Here is a 20,347-nt window from a genome sequence, read left to right as displayed (position 1 = left end):
TGACCTTGGCTGTAGGTGAGTGTATTTGCAAGTAGAGGTGGGCAATGAGTAGAGCAGCCCATCTTGGGCTTATAAATTAGGTCCAAGTTCAACTCAAACCGAGCCAAAATTGACTGGGACATGGCCCGGCTTGACCCGTGTGTGTGTGTGTATATATATATATAAATATAAAATAAACCCAGCTCGACCCGATTAAGCCCACAGGCAGGCTGTGGAATTCTCAATGGGTTAGCCCAAACTGGACTGTTGGCCCAACCTATCAATTTACATGCTGGGCTGGCTTTGCTCAGCCAGTTGGGTTAACAAACCGTGGACCACTCCTACTTGTCAGCCTCTTAACTAACGGAATCATTATTATAGTTAATAGAGATAAAATAGGTGAATATTGGATTTCCTGAGGTAAAAAATTTAAACCATCAAAAATTTAGAAACCCTTGTAAATATTTTCATTTTATTAGAAGAATTGACATTTGAAATTTTTGGTATTTGGAGTCCACATTTACGCTTCCTTCATCCAAACATTCCAAATCCATTTAAGCCCTGCCACATCATGTAACAGACTCCAACACCCTCAGGACTCCTCCGATATCGTTTTCCCAAACAGAGCCTTAGGATTTGTACAGCTTCATGGTTGTAGTAGTTATGTGGATTCAGGTGGTCTAAATTTGATTTAGATTTGTTTAGCTCGTATGCTTGTTGAGGGACACCTACCTAACTTTGGTTTGTTTAGCCAAACATGTAAAGAATCAAAAGATGCAACCAACTAATAAGATGCATTAAGGGACCCAATATCCACATTCATATATTCTACTGTACAAGTGAAAAATAAGAAGGCAACACTTGACATCACACGCTCAGAAGAGTGAGAGCACCTCAAGCTTAATCCATCCATACGCACACTGGTCACGGATCTTCTTGATTGAAGAAGCTGCTAAATCAGCCACCTGTCGGACATTAGCAAATTGCTTCTCGAACTGCGCTTTTGCTCCAATCTCCAACTGCAATCACCAAACAATATCAAGGGATGCTATTAGGAATTAGATATTTTTTTATAGTGTAGGCCAAAGAAAACCCCTCCCATCACCAACCACAGATTGGCAGGCCTCCAATTGGTAAAACCCTTGAAGTGCCTCTTGGGAACTAGGGAGTACACCCGGCTTCACCATTTAACCAATAGATGCTTCCCAATGTCAGGTGAAAACCATGCTCATCCCTAGATAGGAAGGCCGAGCCTTTGTGGGCGCTATTAGGAGGAAGCAGATCAGGTCATGCTGAACATGAGCGTTTTTGCTCATGCCAACATCATGGCCGTCTGTTTGCATTTTGGATGAATGCCACGTGGTTTTGTTGACTTTCGAGCTTTTTAAAATGCAAATCGGATGGCCATGATGTCGGCATGAGAAAAAACGCTCATGTTCAGCATGACCTGATCTGCTTCCCTATTAGGAACGCTTGATCATCATCATAAGAGCAAAGAATAATAGCTGTTTCATGCAGGGTCCTGCAGTGTTGTCCATCTACAGGATGGGAGGCTTTCAAAACCGGCCATCCAGCCCATCTTGTAGTGTTGAGCGGCATCCATCAGTGAGATGGGTGCTGCTTGTGGCAAACTAGGTTGTGACATTTCTCCAAAAGAATGAATAATACAAAGGTAGCAATGAAATCCCTTGTATCCAAAATCCAATTTATAGAATGAAACAGCAAACAAGCAGTCTACAGTGCCTTGGATTAGAATGGATATTTTAAGTAGGTCCAAGGCTTTTAGTGATGTCATATGCGTGAAAAAGATAACAACTTTTATCTGGTCTAGGCAAATTCAGCAGACAGTAACTCTAGATGTCACAGGGCTAAATGAATTTTGCCAGATTCTAGTAAAGTGTAGATCAGTGAAAACTGACATTTCCTTTTTGAAAGAATCACCAAGTTCAGAAGAGGTTGCTTTTATTTAAACTTAGAAAATAGTCATGTCATTGTACCTGATATCCAAACCTATAATGAGAACAGTACAACAGTTAGGTGTCTCATATGTGCAGGTAGTATTAGTTCAAGGCACAAGCAATAGAAAGACTCGTGGAGCATTTTCAAAACTGATATTGTCAATGCCTCGGAAAATGATGCACTCAGAACCAAGTAGATGACTCAAAATAATCTTAGAGGAAATATGGCATTCTTTTAACATAATAAGTCTCATTAGAGAATTAGACCCATTAGAATGGAGGAACATCATGGCTCATGAATGAAACCTCATCTTATCCAGAAAAGAAAACGGGAAGAAAAGAGAGGCAGGGAAGATTGTAGATAACCTTTTCCAAGCAGCGCACCGAATCCAACACGTGACAGAAATATGAGAGCTGCTTGTATAACTCCACCTCTGTATACTGTCATATCACAAAATAACTCCTAAATCGACATGATAAAAGAAAATCCTAAGAGAGATTCAATGTCTTGACTCTTGATTAAAACAAGGGGGGGGGGGGGGGGGGGGGGGGGGGGGAGGTTAAAACTAGCTCACAGATTGAGCATTATTTGAAACACGAGCAAAAGCTATTTTACCTGTCGTACAAGGTGCCCATTACACCGAGGATAATTTGGGCAGATGGTTCCTTTTTCCGAGTCCCCCATCACTCGCAGATTCAGAGATCTAGTAGTGTACTGGCAAAGTTCATCATCACACTGGAAAACACTACTCAAGTTAGGCAATTAACTCAAAGCTAGTCCCATGGCAATGACTTTTACACACCACATGCAATATTTATTGCTAGTAGAATCTTGTACTCAAAGTAGCTAACATGTGAATGTCTTAGAGGAAATAGCATATAAAGAAGGAAAAGAGTAAAGCCTAAAAAACGATACTATGGGGATGTTGATACATGAATACAGTTACAGCATAATTAATTGTCTAACTGTCACTAGAACTGACAAAAACAATAGACAGAAGACCGTTAATACCCCAACAAAGTTTTGACAATTGTGACCACATGTATGGGCCAAACTAAAAGCACATGGTAAGCTCCTCTCATTGACTCAAAAATTCCATAGGCAACCAAAATTACCATTTCATACTTTCTGACAGGTTAAAGAAAAAGTCATTGTGCATTTAACTGGTAATTTTGGTGACAAAACTTTGAGACTATAAAACCCAAATCCAACAGGTCATGATCATTTTACATTCTATACCAACATATATAGAGTCATCATTTATGTACTAAAAAAATTCCAAATTCATCTAGAATGAAGCTCAACATATCTACTGTTAAAATTGCCTAAGCTTTTCGAAGTTCTGCAAGACACCAATAGAAAACCCAATCTCTGGGAATCTCAGAAACTATAGGACGTATGCTACAGAAGTTGTTAATAAATTGCAATCATAGAGGAGGTCGCCAAAAGGAAGGAACCACTTTCAACACATTTGGGATGTAGGGAAGTCATCTGCTTTCAAGCCAGTGTGCTCACACATTGCATGCTTCAAAATCAACTAGACATGAAAATCTACTATAACAGTTAAGTACTTACTGTCATCAAGCCTCCGTAGTAGTTTGAGACAAACTTCTCTGACTGTCTTCTGACCTGAAATCCAAAAAACTAACTTGTTTGCTTCATCGTTAGGCTGAACAATTATGAAAAACATTCAATAGCATATAAACATGGAACCTGGTTGGCTATCATCGCAGGGGATATTCTACTTCTGTCACCTTCATCTGGACACTTAGGACAGTGCAGTTTGGTCCAGAAATTCTCACTTTCTTTTTCTGCTTCAGAATCCAACTTCTCGCATCTTGAGGATGATATTAAACTAGATATAACAGGACACTCAAATGTTGTCAAGCAACTAGGGCATGCTATCCATAGAGGCTCACAGCCACGAAATCTGCAGTTTTTTATTTGACAAAATTACTGTCCCTTGATACTTTTTTCAGCTTAAACACAAAGAAGGCTTAATAATCCAATAATAGAAAAAGTAAAAGGAAAAAAGCATGTTCACCTCTCATTGTCATCTTCAGCACATACAACTGTTCTATCCAGATATTTGCTTACAGAATCCCTGGTTTTATGCTGGAACTGTGCAAAATCACAATATTAATATGGATTTAAAGCGAAAAGAAGAATCCACATGCATCAGCATTCTGACCTTAGATGATTCAAGCCCCAAACAATCAGCAAGCCGAGCTGGGCTGGTTCCTTCCATGCATGCACATAAACGTGATACAACAGGATGAATCTGCATATTAGATGAAAACTTTTAAAGAGTGGGCTCAATGTGTAAGATTAAGCAGGTGTTTGCATGTCACAGAAAAGACTCCCATTTCTGTGGTAAAGGGGGCATTTTCTGTGGGCCCACACGAGAAAGGCAAGTCGTAAACACACACAAGAAGCAACTGCAAGGAAATCACCCTGCCCACCTGAAGGTTTCCATACTCTTAACCCCACTTATAGAGGAAACAAAGTCCAACCAGGGGGAGGGGTGTCGGACTTTGTCTCGGCTGTAACACTCTCTGCGCCATCTTGTGCAGGAAGAATGCTACCATGACACACAAACACCCCCTAAAAAGGATATACTGGATGTGTTAAATATATTTCACCTGCTGTGACAAATAATAGTCAATATCAACCATCCATCCCCCATCATCGTGTTTCAGCTCATCAGGATGTCTAGCCCTCTGAGCTATCCCAGTGGAAGAACCAGAATCAGATCCCTGCTCAATAGCAAATATAGTGCTTGAGTTTTTTTTTCAGAAATTGGCAATCGCGAAACATTATTAAGACAGCCTTGGATTAAGCAATTAGAATGTTACAATAATAAGCTTTTGATGCTATGAATAATACTTGCAAGCTTCTTAGACACAAATATGCCTTTAGAATGGTAAGTCACTTCCAATCATGAACTTCAATTTCGTGAAAAGCTGCACTACCAAACCAAGACTTATAACCTACTGAACTATTGTACAAGACTTATAACCTAGATATTCAGGGACAAGAGTGCCTATCGTACAAGACTTATAACCTAGATATCAAGGAACAAGAGTACAAACCTGTTGGCAACAAATTACATATGGAATTGTATCACCAGCAGAGCACCCAGATGAGAGGCCATTTTGTTTCAATCTCAAAGCTACCTACATAAATGCGCAACTGAAACAAATAAGAGTTTTTGCAACATGCAAATATTTAAAACTTTAGAAAAGCTACAGCTTATGGGTATATAAACTGAATATTTGGACTCACTAATCAGCATACCTGCACATGAGGTTGGTTTTTGGCATCTGGATATTCTTCAGGAGACTTGGTTAAAGTTTTCATGATAACATACTTATCAAGTTCAATTTCACCATTCCTCGTCTCCTCCTGCACCTGATTCACTCGAAAAATGGCCACTTTAAAAAATAAATGTCTTTTGAAGTCATACAAATAACTCAAGAGTCCAGAGATGATGAAACACAGAAATTCAATGGCATGATACAAGACAACCAGGAACAAATTACTATTCTATTTCTAAGTCAGATCTAGCACAGAATATTGAGGTTATTGATAGAAATGACATATTTTAGGCACCAACTCACTTGCATTAGACGCCTGTGTATTGATTCCACTACATCCTCACAAGACCTTTTAAAAGAAAACAAAGTCATGGCAGCAGGATCAGAGTAGAATATTTCACCTTCTTATTGTCTTAAAATAACATAAAAGTTGTTCTCAATTTCGAATGAGACAAATCTAACATACCCGCCAGATAAAATTTGGCCAAGGCAAAAATCACCCAATTCCTTTGAAAGCAAACTCCAGTCACGCCTGACCATGTCAAGTCCCTTGCGCTCAATGACCTGAAAAAACTGTCGTGTCTAAGACAACGCAAATGAAAAACTGTACAGACCAATTCAAAATCTGAAGCAATGAACTGACCTCATAGGGACTGCCATCATTGCTAAACTGGACTTTAACAGCTGCATATTTTTTTTTCTTCAGAAGTAGCATTCGCTTGTACAGGCCATCAAGATCTATTTCTAAACAGTGATATTTTTTGTTTACCTAAAAGAAAATAATATAGTTCATCTAGAAACGTCAGAAGAAATAAATTGATGTACAAGTGATACAAACTACCATGTCGTGCACACATTTTCAATTCCTCAAGGGAAAACGTGCAAAAAACTAACCTCTACTTTAACTTTTGTTGCAATAGCTTTTGCTTCAGAAATATCATCCAATCCGGTATGTATCATGATTGAATCTGTATCACCATATATCACCTGTCCAATTGGCAAGCAAACTATTAGCCATATCATAAGCCCAACAAAAAAGAAATCAACAAACCAACACTAAATCCAAGCAATGTGAAGCATCATAAAAACACAATAACAAAATGATTCCAAGATAATGTTCAATAATTAAAAAATGAAGTATAATTATATTCAATACTTGTTTAATCTTGTAATATTGAGTATTGAGAACACTGAAAAAAAACAAGACATATACTACCAATTAAGTTGGGGTTAGAGACTTGCTGAAAGTATTTATCTGGACTACAATATTTAGACCAGGACTAAACACTTCACCTATAATAATGGGATGCTCCCTCAATCACGTAAGTACAAGTGCAGGTACATATAGTATGACACAAGAATTTCTAAAATTAAGGGTGTCAGAATGTGATTATATATATATATATAGAGATATAGATATAGATATAGATATAGAAGCCACTAACAGTGGACACGTCGCTTCTCCACCGCTGATCTAGCACGGATCAGCGGCCACATTTTTTTTGTGTTTAGGGAATTAGTGGCGTTTGTGATGCTGATAATGCCCCATATGTCACAAAATCGGATGCGCTAGGTGTGTCCGACCTTCGTTCGACTGAGAGGCCGTCCACTGTTACGGCCTCTCTCTCTCTCTCTCTCTCTCTCTCTCTCTCTCTATCTATCTATCTATCTATCTATCTATCTATCTATCTATATATATATATATATTGAAGTGTATGTATACATGTATATCTGAATGACTGAATGTGCATCAAATCCATAAACTAATTGATGAAAACAATCCTCTTATGCACCTTGAAAATGGATGCAAATGATCCCACAAAACAGGTAGTGGGTAACTTTAGATCAGTTGGCTGAAACTGGTCTGACTTGTACCCATGAAGTACTAGTTCCAGTACCCATGTCATGTGAAGTACTCATGTAAAATAGGCTGCTCCCCATTTTAAGCCATTGGATCAATTTAGATCCAATAGCTTGAGATATGGATTCAAAATGACTGAATGGAAATTTTATTATTGTTTTTTCACTTTTCTTTTACTAAATTTAAAGCATTAAGTAAAACTAAATATCACCTTACAACTGACTGACATTGAATAACTTCCAAGATTAACCACTAGATAAAGAGTAAATTACTTATTTCTAGAGTTGTAGGAAGATTTAAAACTAGTTTCCTGCATAGGAAACAACACATTCTTCACTCCAAATGCGGAATTTAAATTGATCCATGGACAAGAAAAGGGAATAGGTGCTTCATGAGCAACAAATATTTTTCACATACACAAAAATGTGCTGACATCATAAAGCAGGAATTATTTATGATTCACAAATTGTCTACAGGTCATATTTTCTAATAGGTAACGCATTGGGGGTTCACCTTTTCCATTAGAATTCTCAGAAGAGAATCCTAACAATGTATATACATTTAATTGTCCATCACTATATTTAGTTATTCTGACATGGTTCTCATGAATTATTAATGAAAACATATCCAACTTATAGTAAGCATTTTGGATGGTCAAGAAATTTAAGGCCAGACAGAAGAATGAAGTCATTTTAGTGGTTCTCACTGAGAACATGCAAATGTAGAAGAAGATAAAAAAATGCAATAGTCCATTCACACCCTTGATTCATAAAAAATTGCAATGCTGTTACAAAAATTCCCCAGACAAACAAATTGATTGGTCATGATTGATGATTCTAAGCATGATAACATACTGGATTTGCACAGCGGAGGCCTCTCTAAACATAGACCATTTAGTAAACCAGACCAAGTGTGAGGCCTGGTTGAACCTAGACTAGGCATAATGTTCAAATTTCTCTAGTCAAGTTGGATAAAGTCGGGTCTTAATCCTCCAAAACAAAGCTTGAGTTTGGCTGACTAAGTAAATTATCTTGCAAAATCACACCCCAGCTGGTCTGTTAAGCTCTTTGTTGTCAAAGGCGGCGCCTAGGCAGCCTAGGTGCAGCCCCACCGCCTGGGCTTTTGGGTTTGAGCGGTGGGGCCGTATTTTACTGCTTAGGCATCGTCTAGCCCACCTAGGCTTTAAGCCTATACTTGCCCTTTTTTTAACTTAATCAAGCCAAAGTATAAAAAGGGGAAAGGTGTTGCCCTTCTCTCTCGCTCACTTTTTTTCTTCTTTTTTTCTCCTTCCTGTTTTTTCCTTCTCATTTTTTTTCCTTTTTTTTTCTTATTCCTCTCTCTCGGTTTGCTCTCCTGTTTTTTTCTTATTCATGTTTCTCTCTCTCGGTCTTTTTGTTTTCGCTATATTTTATGTTTTTCAATTTTATATATATATATATATATATATATATATATAAAACTGATAACCTTGTGTTTCAGTTATAGTATATATTTTGTATTTTAGTTATTGTAATATGTATATTATATATTTTGTGTTTGTGTTTCATATATAATTTGTTTGACTGTTTTTGAGTTATATTTTTTTGTGTGTGATTCATATATAATCTGGTTGACTGTTTCTGAGTTATATTTCTAAGTTATATGACTTATATTTCTGATTGACTGTTTCTAAGTTATATAAACCTGTATGTGTTTTTTCTCACTCTTCTCACTCACTTTCATGTGTTTTCTTTAAATTGGTAGTCATCATTTTTAGATTTTGTTAAAATTTTAATTCTTACACTAAAAAATCATGAAATTTAATATTAGTCACTTTATTTTAGTTTTTATTTGTGTTTCATTTTGATTCTCATTCAATTCTTATATTTCTTTTTTAATATTCCTCGCTTCCCGCTTCATATACATTTTAAAATACATCGCTTCTCGCTTCCGCTTCCCGTATCGTTTCCCAGTTTCACTTCCTAGTCTGGCAACCTTGGTTCTTCCCCTATCTTGTTATGCTTCTCTCAAGCATTCTCCTAATCAATATATTTTATTATTCATGCGTTATTTTTGCCCTAAGTGGATTTATGATATTATTTTGTAGTGGCCCATAAGAGGCTCTTTGTTTGTGCACACTCTTGTATGCTTTGAATCCCATAAGTGGCATCTTTTGAGCATTTTTACATTTCATTACATGGTATCAAAGCCTTGGAGCTCTTAAGTTGTAATTCTTTTTTTTATAAGCAAGTTGGAGTTAATCAGACCCCTACCAGAACAACAGCCGCCCCATGTGGCAGAGGGATTCAAGGATTCAATCCTGGGCCATCAGCTTGACTAGGGACCCTACTTACCACACGGGATACCACCTCGTTAATTCATGTGATTGAGGATTGCATGGTGGTTCGAGATTTCGAGGGAACGTTGCTTCAGGAAACATGCCATCAACATCATTCATCTTCATCTTCTTCCTTTAGGGTATGTTTGATGGCTTGTCCAAGGTTGGACAAAATGAACAAAAAGAAGGGAACAGAACATTGGCTCTGTTCGTTCCGTAACAACTGTTCCAAGTCCAATGTTTGTTTGGACCGTACTCAAATGCTATGTTCTAAATGTCCATTGTTTGATGATGATGTGCGGACAACTTGAACAATCATGGATAATGGATCAAATTACTTCGTTTTGGATCACATGACCCAATCCGTCCACTATTTTACATGTTTTAACAAGTTTATTATGGTTTTTGCCCGGATATGGATCCAATTGCGAAATTATATCTAAAATCATGAATTCTTGCCCTGAATATGGATTTGAAATTTGATTTTTGCCTCGAATATGGAAGTTTCAAATCTATTGTACAACATTGTAATTGATGATTTTTTGCTCAAATCTATTGTATGTCACAAATATTGGAAGTAATTTGTTGAATTTATCACGACTATACCATGATAAAATCACAAAAAAGTCAAGTTGTAATAAGAGTTCAATTTTATTGATTTCCAGACTTATATTCATCAATTGCAATGTTGTTGATATTTACTATATGCCATTACTTTGTTGTGATTCTACTTTTCCTTTTTTCGATTAACAGGCTGGGCTTAAATCCCCTTCACTTGCATTCAGCACCCTTACTGAATGGTCGCACAAGCAGATCAATCAGGGGGTTTATCTTTCCATTGCTTACGCTCTCCATCACTGGAGACAATTCAACAAATGACAACAAATTTGGTTTGATAATCCTGAACCTGATCAGCAAAAATTGTAGCCTCCATAAATTCAACTGTAAAGACCTTTGTTCGTCTAACACCGATTTCAATTAGATAACCAGACTCCATTATTAGACGATACCTGCAACCATTTACCACCGCAATGTTGTACACAGAATCTCAGAAAAAATACAAAACTCCTGCTGCCACAAATCCTCCAGCACTTGTCACACTCCAGCAACTATGATAAACCCAGAATGCACGTGCATAGCATAAGCTGTTCTGATACTCTGCTGCACCATAACAGAAACAATGTATATCAACGCATAGCCTAATAGGAGACTCCTTAACAGTGGAAAAAACTCCAAATTTCACCCAGGAGTTCACCATCTACTCTTCATCCTCGTTCCAGCTCAACTTCAAGTAAATGCTCTTCACAACACTGCCTAATCTCTCTAATAAACCTTCAAACAGAATAATCACTAAAGCTGTGAAGAATAGAATTTCTTATACACCAAACTTTCCAAATCACCAAGTGAAAAAACTGCCTTGAACACCGATTCAGCCATGAAGGTCGAACACCACTATTGAACCACCATTGCAAAAGGGTGATCACATCCCCAGGCATAGTTCTTGAGCATCCAAACTTATGAAAAATATAACCCCAGCATTGTTTAACAAAGAAACAATCTATAAACAGATGCTGATTGGATTTGGCAGCTTGTTTGCATAAGAAACACATATTCACAATCTGAATCCCAATTTTCACAATCGAAGCGCAGATTTCTTGTGGAAGAAGACGGAGAGCTGAGGGAGAAAACCCACGCCCGGCGAAACCAAAAAACCACCGGAGGCAAACGGCGGCGGCGATTGGGCTCAGTATGGCAGCAGCGGCATTCCCTTCCGCACCGGAGAAAGGAGATGAAACCAAAATCCAGGCTGCAAGAGGGGTCGCAGGGGAGACGCCGGTGCAGGTGGTCCGGCGAACCGAGGAAGAAGGGGGGCGAGGGAGATCGCGGGGAGAGCAAGGTGGAGCCTGAGGCAAAGGGGGGTTTACAGGATGTTCCGACGAGTAGAGGGAGCAAAGAGGTGATGAAACCAGAAACCAAGCTGCAAGGGGGGGTCGCAGGGGCTCCGCCGGCGCAAGTGGTCTGGGGAACCGAGGAAGAAGGGGGGGCAAGGGAGATCGCAGGGGGAGAGCAAGGTGAAGCCTGAGGCAAAAGGGGGGTTTACAGGAGGTTCCGGCGAATCCGTTCTGGCGAATCGAGGGAGCAGAGAGGTAGGGGACGCAGGGGAGGTTGGTCGGGGTCGGGCGCCCAGTGAGGTGAGCCAGAGGGGGAACGGGGTCGGGCGATGGTCGCCGGAGAGGGAACAGGGTGAGAGAAAGAGACGCATCGATGGGCGCAGCGCACCCGTCGATGCATTTTTTTTTGCATCCCCTTCGTTCCTGTTCTTTTTGTAACAAGGGGGAGGTGGAGCAAAAATTACATACGATTATGAACGCGGCGGACGCGCGGAACAGTGTCCTCCGCGTCCAACATTTGTCTGCTTTTGATGTTCTCAGCGGGATTTTCATCCAAATCCCGCTGAGAACGGCGCATCAAACATGCCCTTATGGCCAACAAAAAGGTTGTAATTATTGTTCCCATTAAATTTGATAGGACCAAATACAACATGTAGGTCACCGCGGTGAAGAGGATATTAGTTGGAAAAGACTTGTGGCAATAAGTTGATGGTTCCACACCGAAACCTCAACCTATTCTCACCAAGTCCATTATGAGAGAAGGCAGGAAGGAAGAAGGGGGGAGAACTCTCTCTCTCTCTCTCTCTCTCTCTCTCTCTCTCTCTCTCTCTCTCTCTCTCTGGGAGAGTATGTATGAAGAATCATGTGCCAACATTTTCGAATTTAAAAGGGCCGATGAAGCATATCTCATCATCAAGCAAACGTACACACAAAAAGGATGCCACACACAAATGGAATTTGCCTGACCGCATCCATCATAGTAAACAAGAGAAGACCAATAGAGAGTATCATGGACTCTCAAAAGGCTATAGGACTAAATAATCACTCACCCAATGACGCTCTTCAAAGGAAAAACCAAATCTTCGAAGAGCAATGTTTTCAATTCATGAAGGGTCTTAGACCCGAGTATGAACAAGTATGGGTTACAATCATCCACCGCAAGAAGATCTCACCTTTACATAAGGTCTTAACCGAAGTATGCATAGAAGAAACTAGATTAAAAACTATATTTGAATCCAAAGAAACCAAGGACAATGTGTTGGACGTCTCTAGATCCAACACAACACAAATGCATATAAGCCTCCACACTTTCCCAAACCTAACTATGGGAGACAGCGAAATGATGACGAGAGAAAGAAGATTGTATCATAAATGTAGAGAACCGGGGCACATCAAGATTTATTGTCCCAAATTTAAAGGAAGATATGAGAAAATGGTGGTGATCGTAGATTCATCTCAAGAAGACAAGAATGGAACCAATGGAGATTCTAAATCTATTGAAACAATGGTGTTGTCCTAATTGGTGAAAGTCCTACAACCACTTCTTAATTACTCATCTTTTTTCATATAATTTCTTCTCCTCCTATAAGATTTCTTGGCTCTTGAATTCTGGTATATCTTTCTATGTGACTCATAGCAACTCTTTGTTTTCCGATTATAAGACTAATTTAAGTAGATTTAATATTTTCATTGTTGATGGTTCCTCTCTTGATATAAAACGAATTGGAAATTTCAAAAAATCTTCATTTGAAAAGGTACCTCATTTGAAATATGAATATACTTTTTGAGTCTTTATAAGTAATTCGCTGGTACCGTAGAAGAGCAAAAAGTATCTTTATCGTCAACAGAAGCTGAGTACTATACTATGAATATCACATCATAAATCGTGTGATTGAAAAGACTATTAGAATACATGGGGATGTATTTACATATGTTGTAATAATAAAAGTACCATATATATAGCAACAATCATATATTCCATGAGACAACAAAGCACATTGAAATGAACTACCATTATGTTCGTGAAAAATACCTAAAGAATACTATCATACTGCCATGTGTAGCATCGAAATATCAGTTGGCCAACTTCTTCACCAAAGCACTCCCATCTTCCCAGTTTCATTTCTTACTTGACAAACTTTCACTGTTATCAACGTAAGTTTGAAGGTGTGTGTGTGTGTGTGTGTGTGTATATATATATATATTGCTGTTTTTTATATGTAATAGGTTCATGCCCATTAGGGGCATTTTGGTCATTTCATCTACATGTAATAGGTAGTGCTCATTAGGAGCACATTTGTATTTTTGTTTTTCATTTTGCTTTTTATTGTTTTGTTCTTGCCGTTGGGGACTAGCCCAACGGCTAGTAGACTAGCCCCTTGTATCTCCTCTATAAATATGGGTTCTTCCCATATCTTGTTATGCTTGTCTCAAGCATTTGCTCAATCAATATATTTTTATTTTTTTATGTGTTCTTGCCCCTATGTGGCTTTGTGATCTTATTTTGTATTGGCCCATAAGAGGCTCTTTGTTTGTGAACACTCTTGTATGCTTGTAAGCCCATAAGTGGCATCTCTTGTGCACTTTTACATTTCATTACAAAGTCCACAGAGTGAACTGTCATATGCAATGTGTATTTGCTTTAGATTGTTAGTCCCTAAAGTTTACAGATTTTTCTGTTTTTTAAACCTTTGTAGAGTTTGACTGTATTTGATGGTTTTTAGTCTTGAAGCTGATAACTTGCTGTAGGCAGACTTGATACAAATTTCAAGTATAGTGAATAATGGTAAAAGAAAATGCTTAACCAAAACACAATGGTTTATAAATATGGATAATCAGAATATGTCCAGATGATTAAGGTGGTATTATGTATGGTTTTAGGGAATACCTCCAAGTTCAGCTGGTTTTGAACAAGATCAACAGTACTTTGTAGAATCTCTCGTCCCTACAGTATAATTCACTTAGTTAATAAGCAAATAAATCATACATCAATCACCACAACCATTTTTTCTGCACCAGTTAACATAAACAGATAAAGCAAGCCAATACAAGGCTAACCAAAACAGCTAAAATGCATAAAATAATCAAAATACAGAATGGGTATTCTCACTTGAAGTGTTATGAGCTCTGCAAGTGGTTTGGCATAAAACCTTGAGTTGGAAAATCCCAAACACCCATATACACTGTATGAAACAAAGTCAGCATCCAATAAAAATTAGAAATAAATCTTAAAAGTACATTTGCAACTACATCAACCAAAAGTTCACACCTATTTGCAGTAAGTTTTAATGCTTGTTGTTGAATATCAAGCTGCTGAATCTTGTGACGATCAGTTGTGTTCTTCATCCATTGCTTTACCTTTCTTCTCCGATCAACCAGAGAGTGTAATAGCTGGATATTTTTCAAGTTAAAACTCTTCATAAAATAAGCTTAGCTCGTTTTGGCTTTCAGAATGTAAAGAGCAGCTTTATATAATGTTCATAGCATCAGTAGCAATATTATTTCAAATGTGACATGATTCTGTTTTAGCATAACTAAATCAGCACATGCAGGGGGAATGATGGAGATGATGGTGCATTATAATTGAGACAATGACAATCGAAATCAGAGTGATGATGATCATAAATAATGCATTTGTGCAAACTTGACAAAAACCAGATATAAAGACACGATCAATTTGTTAATTTTGCTTCAAAAAAACCATGTAAATCCAATTCATTAACCCAAGAACATCCATAAAAAGACCAAATCCATGTAATTACTGCCTTCATGACTGCCATAGCCACATATTTTTTCAGACTTAAATTCAACATTGTTTCTTTGCTGGAAGCACCATTGATCAGGATGATCTAGGTTACTAGATCCACTTATAAGAATTTTAGAGTTCTCGACCTTAAGAGTTTATAGCGCAGACATGGTGTCACTGTCATGCAAATTGGAGCAGGATCCCATCCCAAATTGATTAACTTCTGTGTGTGTGGACATCACCATATTTAATAGTGTACTCAACTAGAGGGGGAGTGTTGGATTTGACATTAGGGGCAACACTGCAAGTTAATCAATTAGATTAATTATCTATTGTTCTTCAGTGACACATGCAATTGGCAATTTTGTTATGCCTTTTTACTAATTCATTTTGACATGCTTTTTTACTAGTTCATTGTTATTTGGATCTAAGAAGATTATTAACTGAGGCACATATAAGATCAAGCATATTGAGTTCTAATTCCGTCAGATACTTCTCTACATCTCTGTTTTATTGATTGGTATTATTATTGCAGAAAATTTAACAAAACCATGCAATAAAAAAACATTCTTATAAAAATCTAATGTGAAAAAATATAGCCATTACTTGACTAGTCCACATGATATAACCTCTTGCTATTTCTCAAATAGCATATATATCGATAACACAAGAAAATTTATTATGCATAGGTATTGGAAACAAGTCAAAACTACAGGTTGAATTAGCTTTTTCTGGAAGTACCTTCGGCAGCACTCCAGTAGTTGGGCAAGTTGGTAAAGCAGGAATTGAACCATCTTTGGTTCTTTCAACGGTGGTGAAGCAGATATTGTACTCCTATTTGGCCCATGGTTCAGCAAAATTAAACAAATTAATGACCGATAAAGGAAAATAAAATAGCCATTAGCATGATATCTTGTTGCTAAAAAAGTTGAGAATGAGAAAGCATATATTGGTAACCTGTATGATGGAAGGGTACAGACTGTTGAAGTCCAGAAGCAATATGAACTTGTCATAGAGTCCTTTTTTCGGTTCCAGAACCAAACCACCAGAGTATGCAGGGCCCTTTTTGTGCTTTCCGTTATCCATAGAAATACCACCACTGTCGAGAATATTCTGATCATCAAAATGTTCATCTTCCATAGAGTGCTTTGATCCTCGTTTTGTCGAGGCTTCCTTCCCCGTATAAGGCATCTTATCAGGAAAGATATATTTCAATTTATGAAATGCATGCAACAAGAGATATTCCACTCTCTGTGCTCTAGCACCCTGAAACAATCATTTTGACAAGCCACCACTAACTTAACCAAGTCCAAGCTATCATCACTTGACCACGAAGTAAGTTTGAAAGAATAAATACAGAAAACTCACTTGGAGTGTCTTTCCCCAGAGGTTACCAGCAATGTTGGTAAGCTGCCGTGTCAATGGAAGCAGGCTCAAATGAAACATCAACCCTAGTGAAAGCCAAGCATCTGTCTCACCATGTTCAACCTGATTGCATGGACTTGAATGGGTGTTATGTACATAATAAAGTAGACAAGTACTAATATATAGCTTTATCTCAGCAGTTGTGACTGAAAATTTAAAGGTGGCAAGAAATAAACAGAGGCTTAAGGAAAACCTACGAGTTCCAGTAGTGTGCTTGATGATTGGAACATTAAAGGAATATCCAGCGGAGAGATCTCTTTTCTATCCTTTCCAAGCTGAGCCTTCGCAAGATGTGTTAAAGAATAACTTGCCTACAAACAGTAGCAAACCCATCTTTCTTTCTCAATTTAAAGCTCCAAATTTAATGCATGATCACCATGTAACATGCCCAACCTTGTCCATTTTGACAATCAGAAATTCATAGGGCTTATCTTTGTAAAATAATGGGTAGCTATGAATTTACCTCCTTCAAAAGCTCACGTGATGACAAGTAAGTATCACATAAGAGCCTGCCTGCAATGCAAGACAACACACCAGGACTAGCTCCAGATCCAAAAAGACTGCCTCCTCTTGTAAGCTTGGGCATCACAGATCGCTTCAGACGACCAATCTTGGACCACAGCACATTTAGTGCCTGCATGATATAAAATATTCAGTATTAGGCCAGTTAGCAATTATTCAGGGGCATTCACCATTATCTGGCATATATTAACAGGAAACACAAAAGTGATTATAAAGTTATAAACTTAAGCACCAGACACTAACAAATATAACAACGGTTCAATGTACATAAATAGCCAGTCAACTACATTTCATGAATGTCATAACATTACAGTTTAGAAACCTGCAATCTTCCCATGCCTTGAACTGAACACTGTTTCTAGTTCATCAAGAAGCTATAACAGTCAAGCAGAAGATTCAAGGCAAGTTCATGATCAATCTGTCTTAAATAGACCCACATACCAGATAAAGGAAGTTGTAGGTGCAACTAACTCACCTCTGTGATAGGACTAATCTAGAACCAATCATTAGATTAAATTTTAAACCAAGGTAATATCAATAATGATTTACATATTTGGAACTTTGTTCTGCTTTAGGAAGGATGCAATGACAACAACTTCATCAACTGGTTAGAGCAGGTTAATAAACGTTTGTTAAATCACAAAAATCCCAAATCCAAGATATCAGGTCAGCATGCTCCAGTTTGATTGCAATTATATGACACCCCAAATGATGAAAGCAATTTAGAAATGCAAACCTGTGCTCTATGCAGGAGAACATCAATGTCAAATCCAGAGATATTATGCCCAACAAGCACATCACAATCAGATTTGTGTATTTCAATCATCAAGCGACTTAGAAGGGCTCTTTCACTGCATAAGAAGTAGGAATGAATAAGGACCATCTAAAAGCAAGCCGACATACAGCGAGCATTCCAACAAACCCACAGAAGAAAGCAAGATATGAAACTATTGATAAAAGGAAATTTATAAACATGCCTACTCTCAATCACCAAAACACCACATGGAGCTTTTGAATTTCTATCGGCAACTTCCTTCGCGAAACCTAATGGAAAAATGCCTCCATCAAGTTTGCGCACAATAGTAAAATGAGTAAGGACCCCAGCTTTATTCCAATCCGATGTTAGCATGGGAACATCTATCTGAAATGTTAAAAAACTATCATCAGAATATGTTTAAATAGTGGACCAAAATAAAGCTTCAAGGTACAGGAAAAACTGCAAGCAAAGAGAGGAAAGGTAAGCTATGAAATTGATACAGAACTTGGTAAAAGATTAGTTTTGGACATACTTTTGCCTTATGACAGCAAACAACAGATGCAGAGACTATTTCATTGGCATTCTTCTTCTCATTCACAATTGTTTTAAGGCTTATTGAAGCCACAATTACTGGAGGAATCTCTAGTATAGCCTTTGAGGTTGAAACAGTTACATCCTTTGGGGAGTCTATGATAACTTCATACTTGCACCAACTCACCTGCATATAACTTGAAATCCATAAGAAACACAAAGACAATTTGCGTATAACATTATCAATTGAAAATCTTATGTTTGTACATCCGTTACATGTGACACAGTCAAGGCCATGTCCGATTCAGTCAAAAGATATAAACTATGTCACAGGGACTCGGCTAGCAGGGTGCCGCACCCGCGTCGACGCGGGTGCGGTCAACCCGACCCTGGGTGCGTTGACCGCACCTAGGGTCATTTTGGTCCATTTTTTGTTTTTTTTAAATTGCCCTATGAAATGGGCTGCGGATGGTCCATTTTTTTTTGTTTTTTTAAAAAAAAATTGCCCTATGAAATGGGCTGTGGAATTTAAAAAAAAAATCTGGGGGGGGGGGGGGGGGTGCCCCCCTATAACCCCCCACCAGGGGCAGCCCCCCGTCCGCTGACCGCACAGCGGGACCCGCGCCGGGGGGAACCCCCGGACCCCCCTTATATATATATATATATATATATATATATATATATATATATATATATATATATATATATATATATATATATATATATATATATATATATATATATATATGCCCCTACCGCACCCGGGTTTTTTGGAAGTGTCGAATCCCCGCACCCGCACCCATGTGACATAGGATATAAACCATGATGGACACAATCAAGCCCCCCTTTTCTCTCACTTGCTTCCACTCATGTCTTTGATTACCATGACCTCTCTCTCTCTCTCTCTCTCTCTCTCTCTCTATCTATATATATATATATATAGAGAGAGAGAGAGAATATCTCCTAAACTGTTCTAAACAGCTTCAAATGGACAAAATTTAGGGCTATGTCACACGGACTCAGTCAACCCGACCCTGGGTGCGGTCAACGCACCCAGGGTCATTGTGGTCCATTTTTTGGAATTTTTTTTTAAATTCTGGACTACAGAATTTAAAAAAAAAAACTTTTTTTGTGGGGTGGGGTGGGGGGGCTGCCCCCCTATAACCCCCCGCCAGGGGCACAACTTTGACCTAGTCTTATATATATATATATAGTCGAGTCCCCGTGTCCAAAATTTTTGAAATTGCGCCGCACCCGCGTGACATAGGTTTCAGGTGATTGCTCAATCAGAACTCACAGATGTGTTCACTATAGGTTACTTAGTAGAAAACATGTTCCAGACTATGTCACAGGGATTCGGCTAGCAGGGTGCCACACCCGCGTCGATGCAACGTGGGTGCAGGTGCGGTCAACCCGTCCCTGGGTGCGGTCAACACACCTAGGTCATTTATGTCCAACATATATATATATATATATATATATATATATATATATATATATATGATGCAAACACTTCACTCAACAGGTGTGTCTCATGTAGGGGTGGCAAAACCTGACACGACCCGCCAAACCGCCTCTTAGGCGGGTTCGGGTTGGGCTTAAGCCAACCCGTTTAATAAACGGGTCGACCCGCCTAACCCGTTTATTAAATGGGTAAGGTTCGGGTTGGAGGTATGCCAACCCGCCAACCCGGCTGACCCGTTTAATAAACGAGTTAGGCGGGCGGGTCAACCCGACAACCTGACCCGCGAACCTGAGAACCCGTTTACCCGACCCAACCCATTTATTAAATGGGTTGGCGGGTCGTGTTGGGTTACCCGTTTATTAAACAGGCCGGGTTCGTGTTTGCCACAACCGATCCATTTAATAAACGGGTCGGGTTCGGGTTGAGGTATGCTGACCCGCCAACCAGTCAGGTCGACCCGCCAACTCGACACGATTGCCACCCCTAGTCTCATGTTGACACAGCACAATGCTAGACACTTAGCAACAACACTTCATGACACAGTCAACCTTGCATTGGACACAGTCAACACAATGTC

General features: G+C 38.7%; 1 protein-coding gene across 1 annotated transcript in view; it reads right to left on the bottom strand.

Moving 5' to 3' along the window:
* Positions 1 to 854: 854 nt before the first annotated feature.
* ICU2 (DNA-directed DNA polymerase) overlaps positions 855 to 20,347 on the bottom strand; it is a 50,649-nt gene continuing 31,156 nt past the window's right edge. The window contains exons 8-32 of the mRNA XM_089981795.1: positions 18,307 to 18,492; positions 17,995 to 18,158; positions 17,754 to 17,868; positions 16,959 to 17,129; positions 16,693 to 16,806; positions 16,439 to 16,558; positions 16,028 to 16,336; positions 15,812 to 15,904; positions 14,594 to 14,715; positions 14,435 to 14,507; positions 14,213 to 14,269; positions 6,150 to 6,242; positions 5,899 to 6,024; positions 5,722 to 5,819; positions 5,559 to 5,604; positions 5,236 to 5,349; positions 5,031 to 5,114; positions 4,581 to 4,694; positions 4,130 to 4,219; positions 3,983 to 4,059; positions 3,652 to 3,868; positions 3,514 to 3,567; positions 2,554 to 2,673; positions 2,304 to 2,378; positions 855 to 998 (exon numbers count right to left, since the gene is read on the bottom strand). Coding sequence (XP_089837921.1) covers positions 855 to 998; positions 2,304 to 2,378; positions 2,554 to 2,673; positions 3,514 to 3,567; positions 3,652 to 3,868; positions 3,983 to 4,059; positions 4,130 to 4,219; positions 4,581 to 4,694; positions 5,031 to 5,114; positions 5,236 to 5,349; positions 5,559 to 5,604; positions 5,722 to 5,819; positions 5,899 to 6,024; positions 6,150 to 6,242; positions 14,213 to 14,269; positions 14,435 to 14,507; positions 14,594 to 14,715; positions 15,812 to 15,904; positions 16,028 to 16,336; positions 16,439 to 16,558; positions 16,693 to 16,806; positions 16,959 to 17,129; positions 17,754 to 17,868; positions 17,995 to 18,158; positions 18,307 to 18,492 — 2,976 coding nt within the window. The remainder of the gene's footprint in view (positions 999 to 2,303; positions 2,379 to 2,553; positions 2,674 to 3,513; positions 3,568 to 3,651; positions 3,869 to 3,982; positions 4,060 to 4,129; positions 4,220 to 4,580; positions 4,695 to 5,030; positions 5,115 to 5,235; positions 5,350 to 5,558; positions 5,605 to 5,721; positions 5,820 to 5,898; positions 6,025 to 6,149; positions 6,243 to 14,212; positions 14,270 to 14,434; positions 14,508 to 14,593; positions 14,716 to 15,811; positions 15,905 to 16,027; positions 16,337 to 16,438; positions 16,559 to 16,692; positions 16,807 to 16,958; positions 17,130 to 17,753; positions 17,869 to 17,994; positions 18,159 to 18,306; positions 18,493 to 20,347) is intronic.

Source organism: Nuphar pumila, chromosome 12, assembly GCF_984573655.1.
Source record: "Nuphar pumila chromosome 12, dmNupPumi1.hap1.1, whole genome shotgun sequence".
Lineage (NCBI taxonomy): Eukaryota > Viridiplantae > Streptophyta > Magnoliopsida > Nymphaeales > Nymphaeaceae > Nuphar > Nuphar pumila.
Note: the sequence above shows the minus strand (reverse complement) of the source record. Positions and strands in the feature narration are given on the sequence as shown.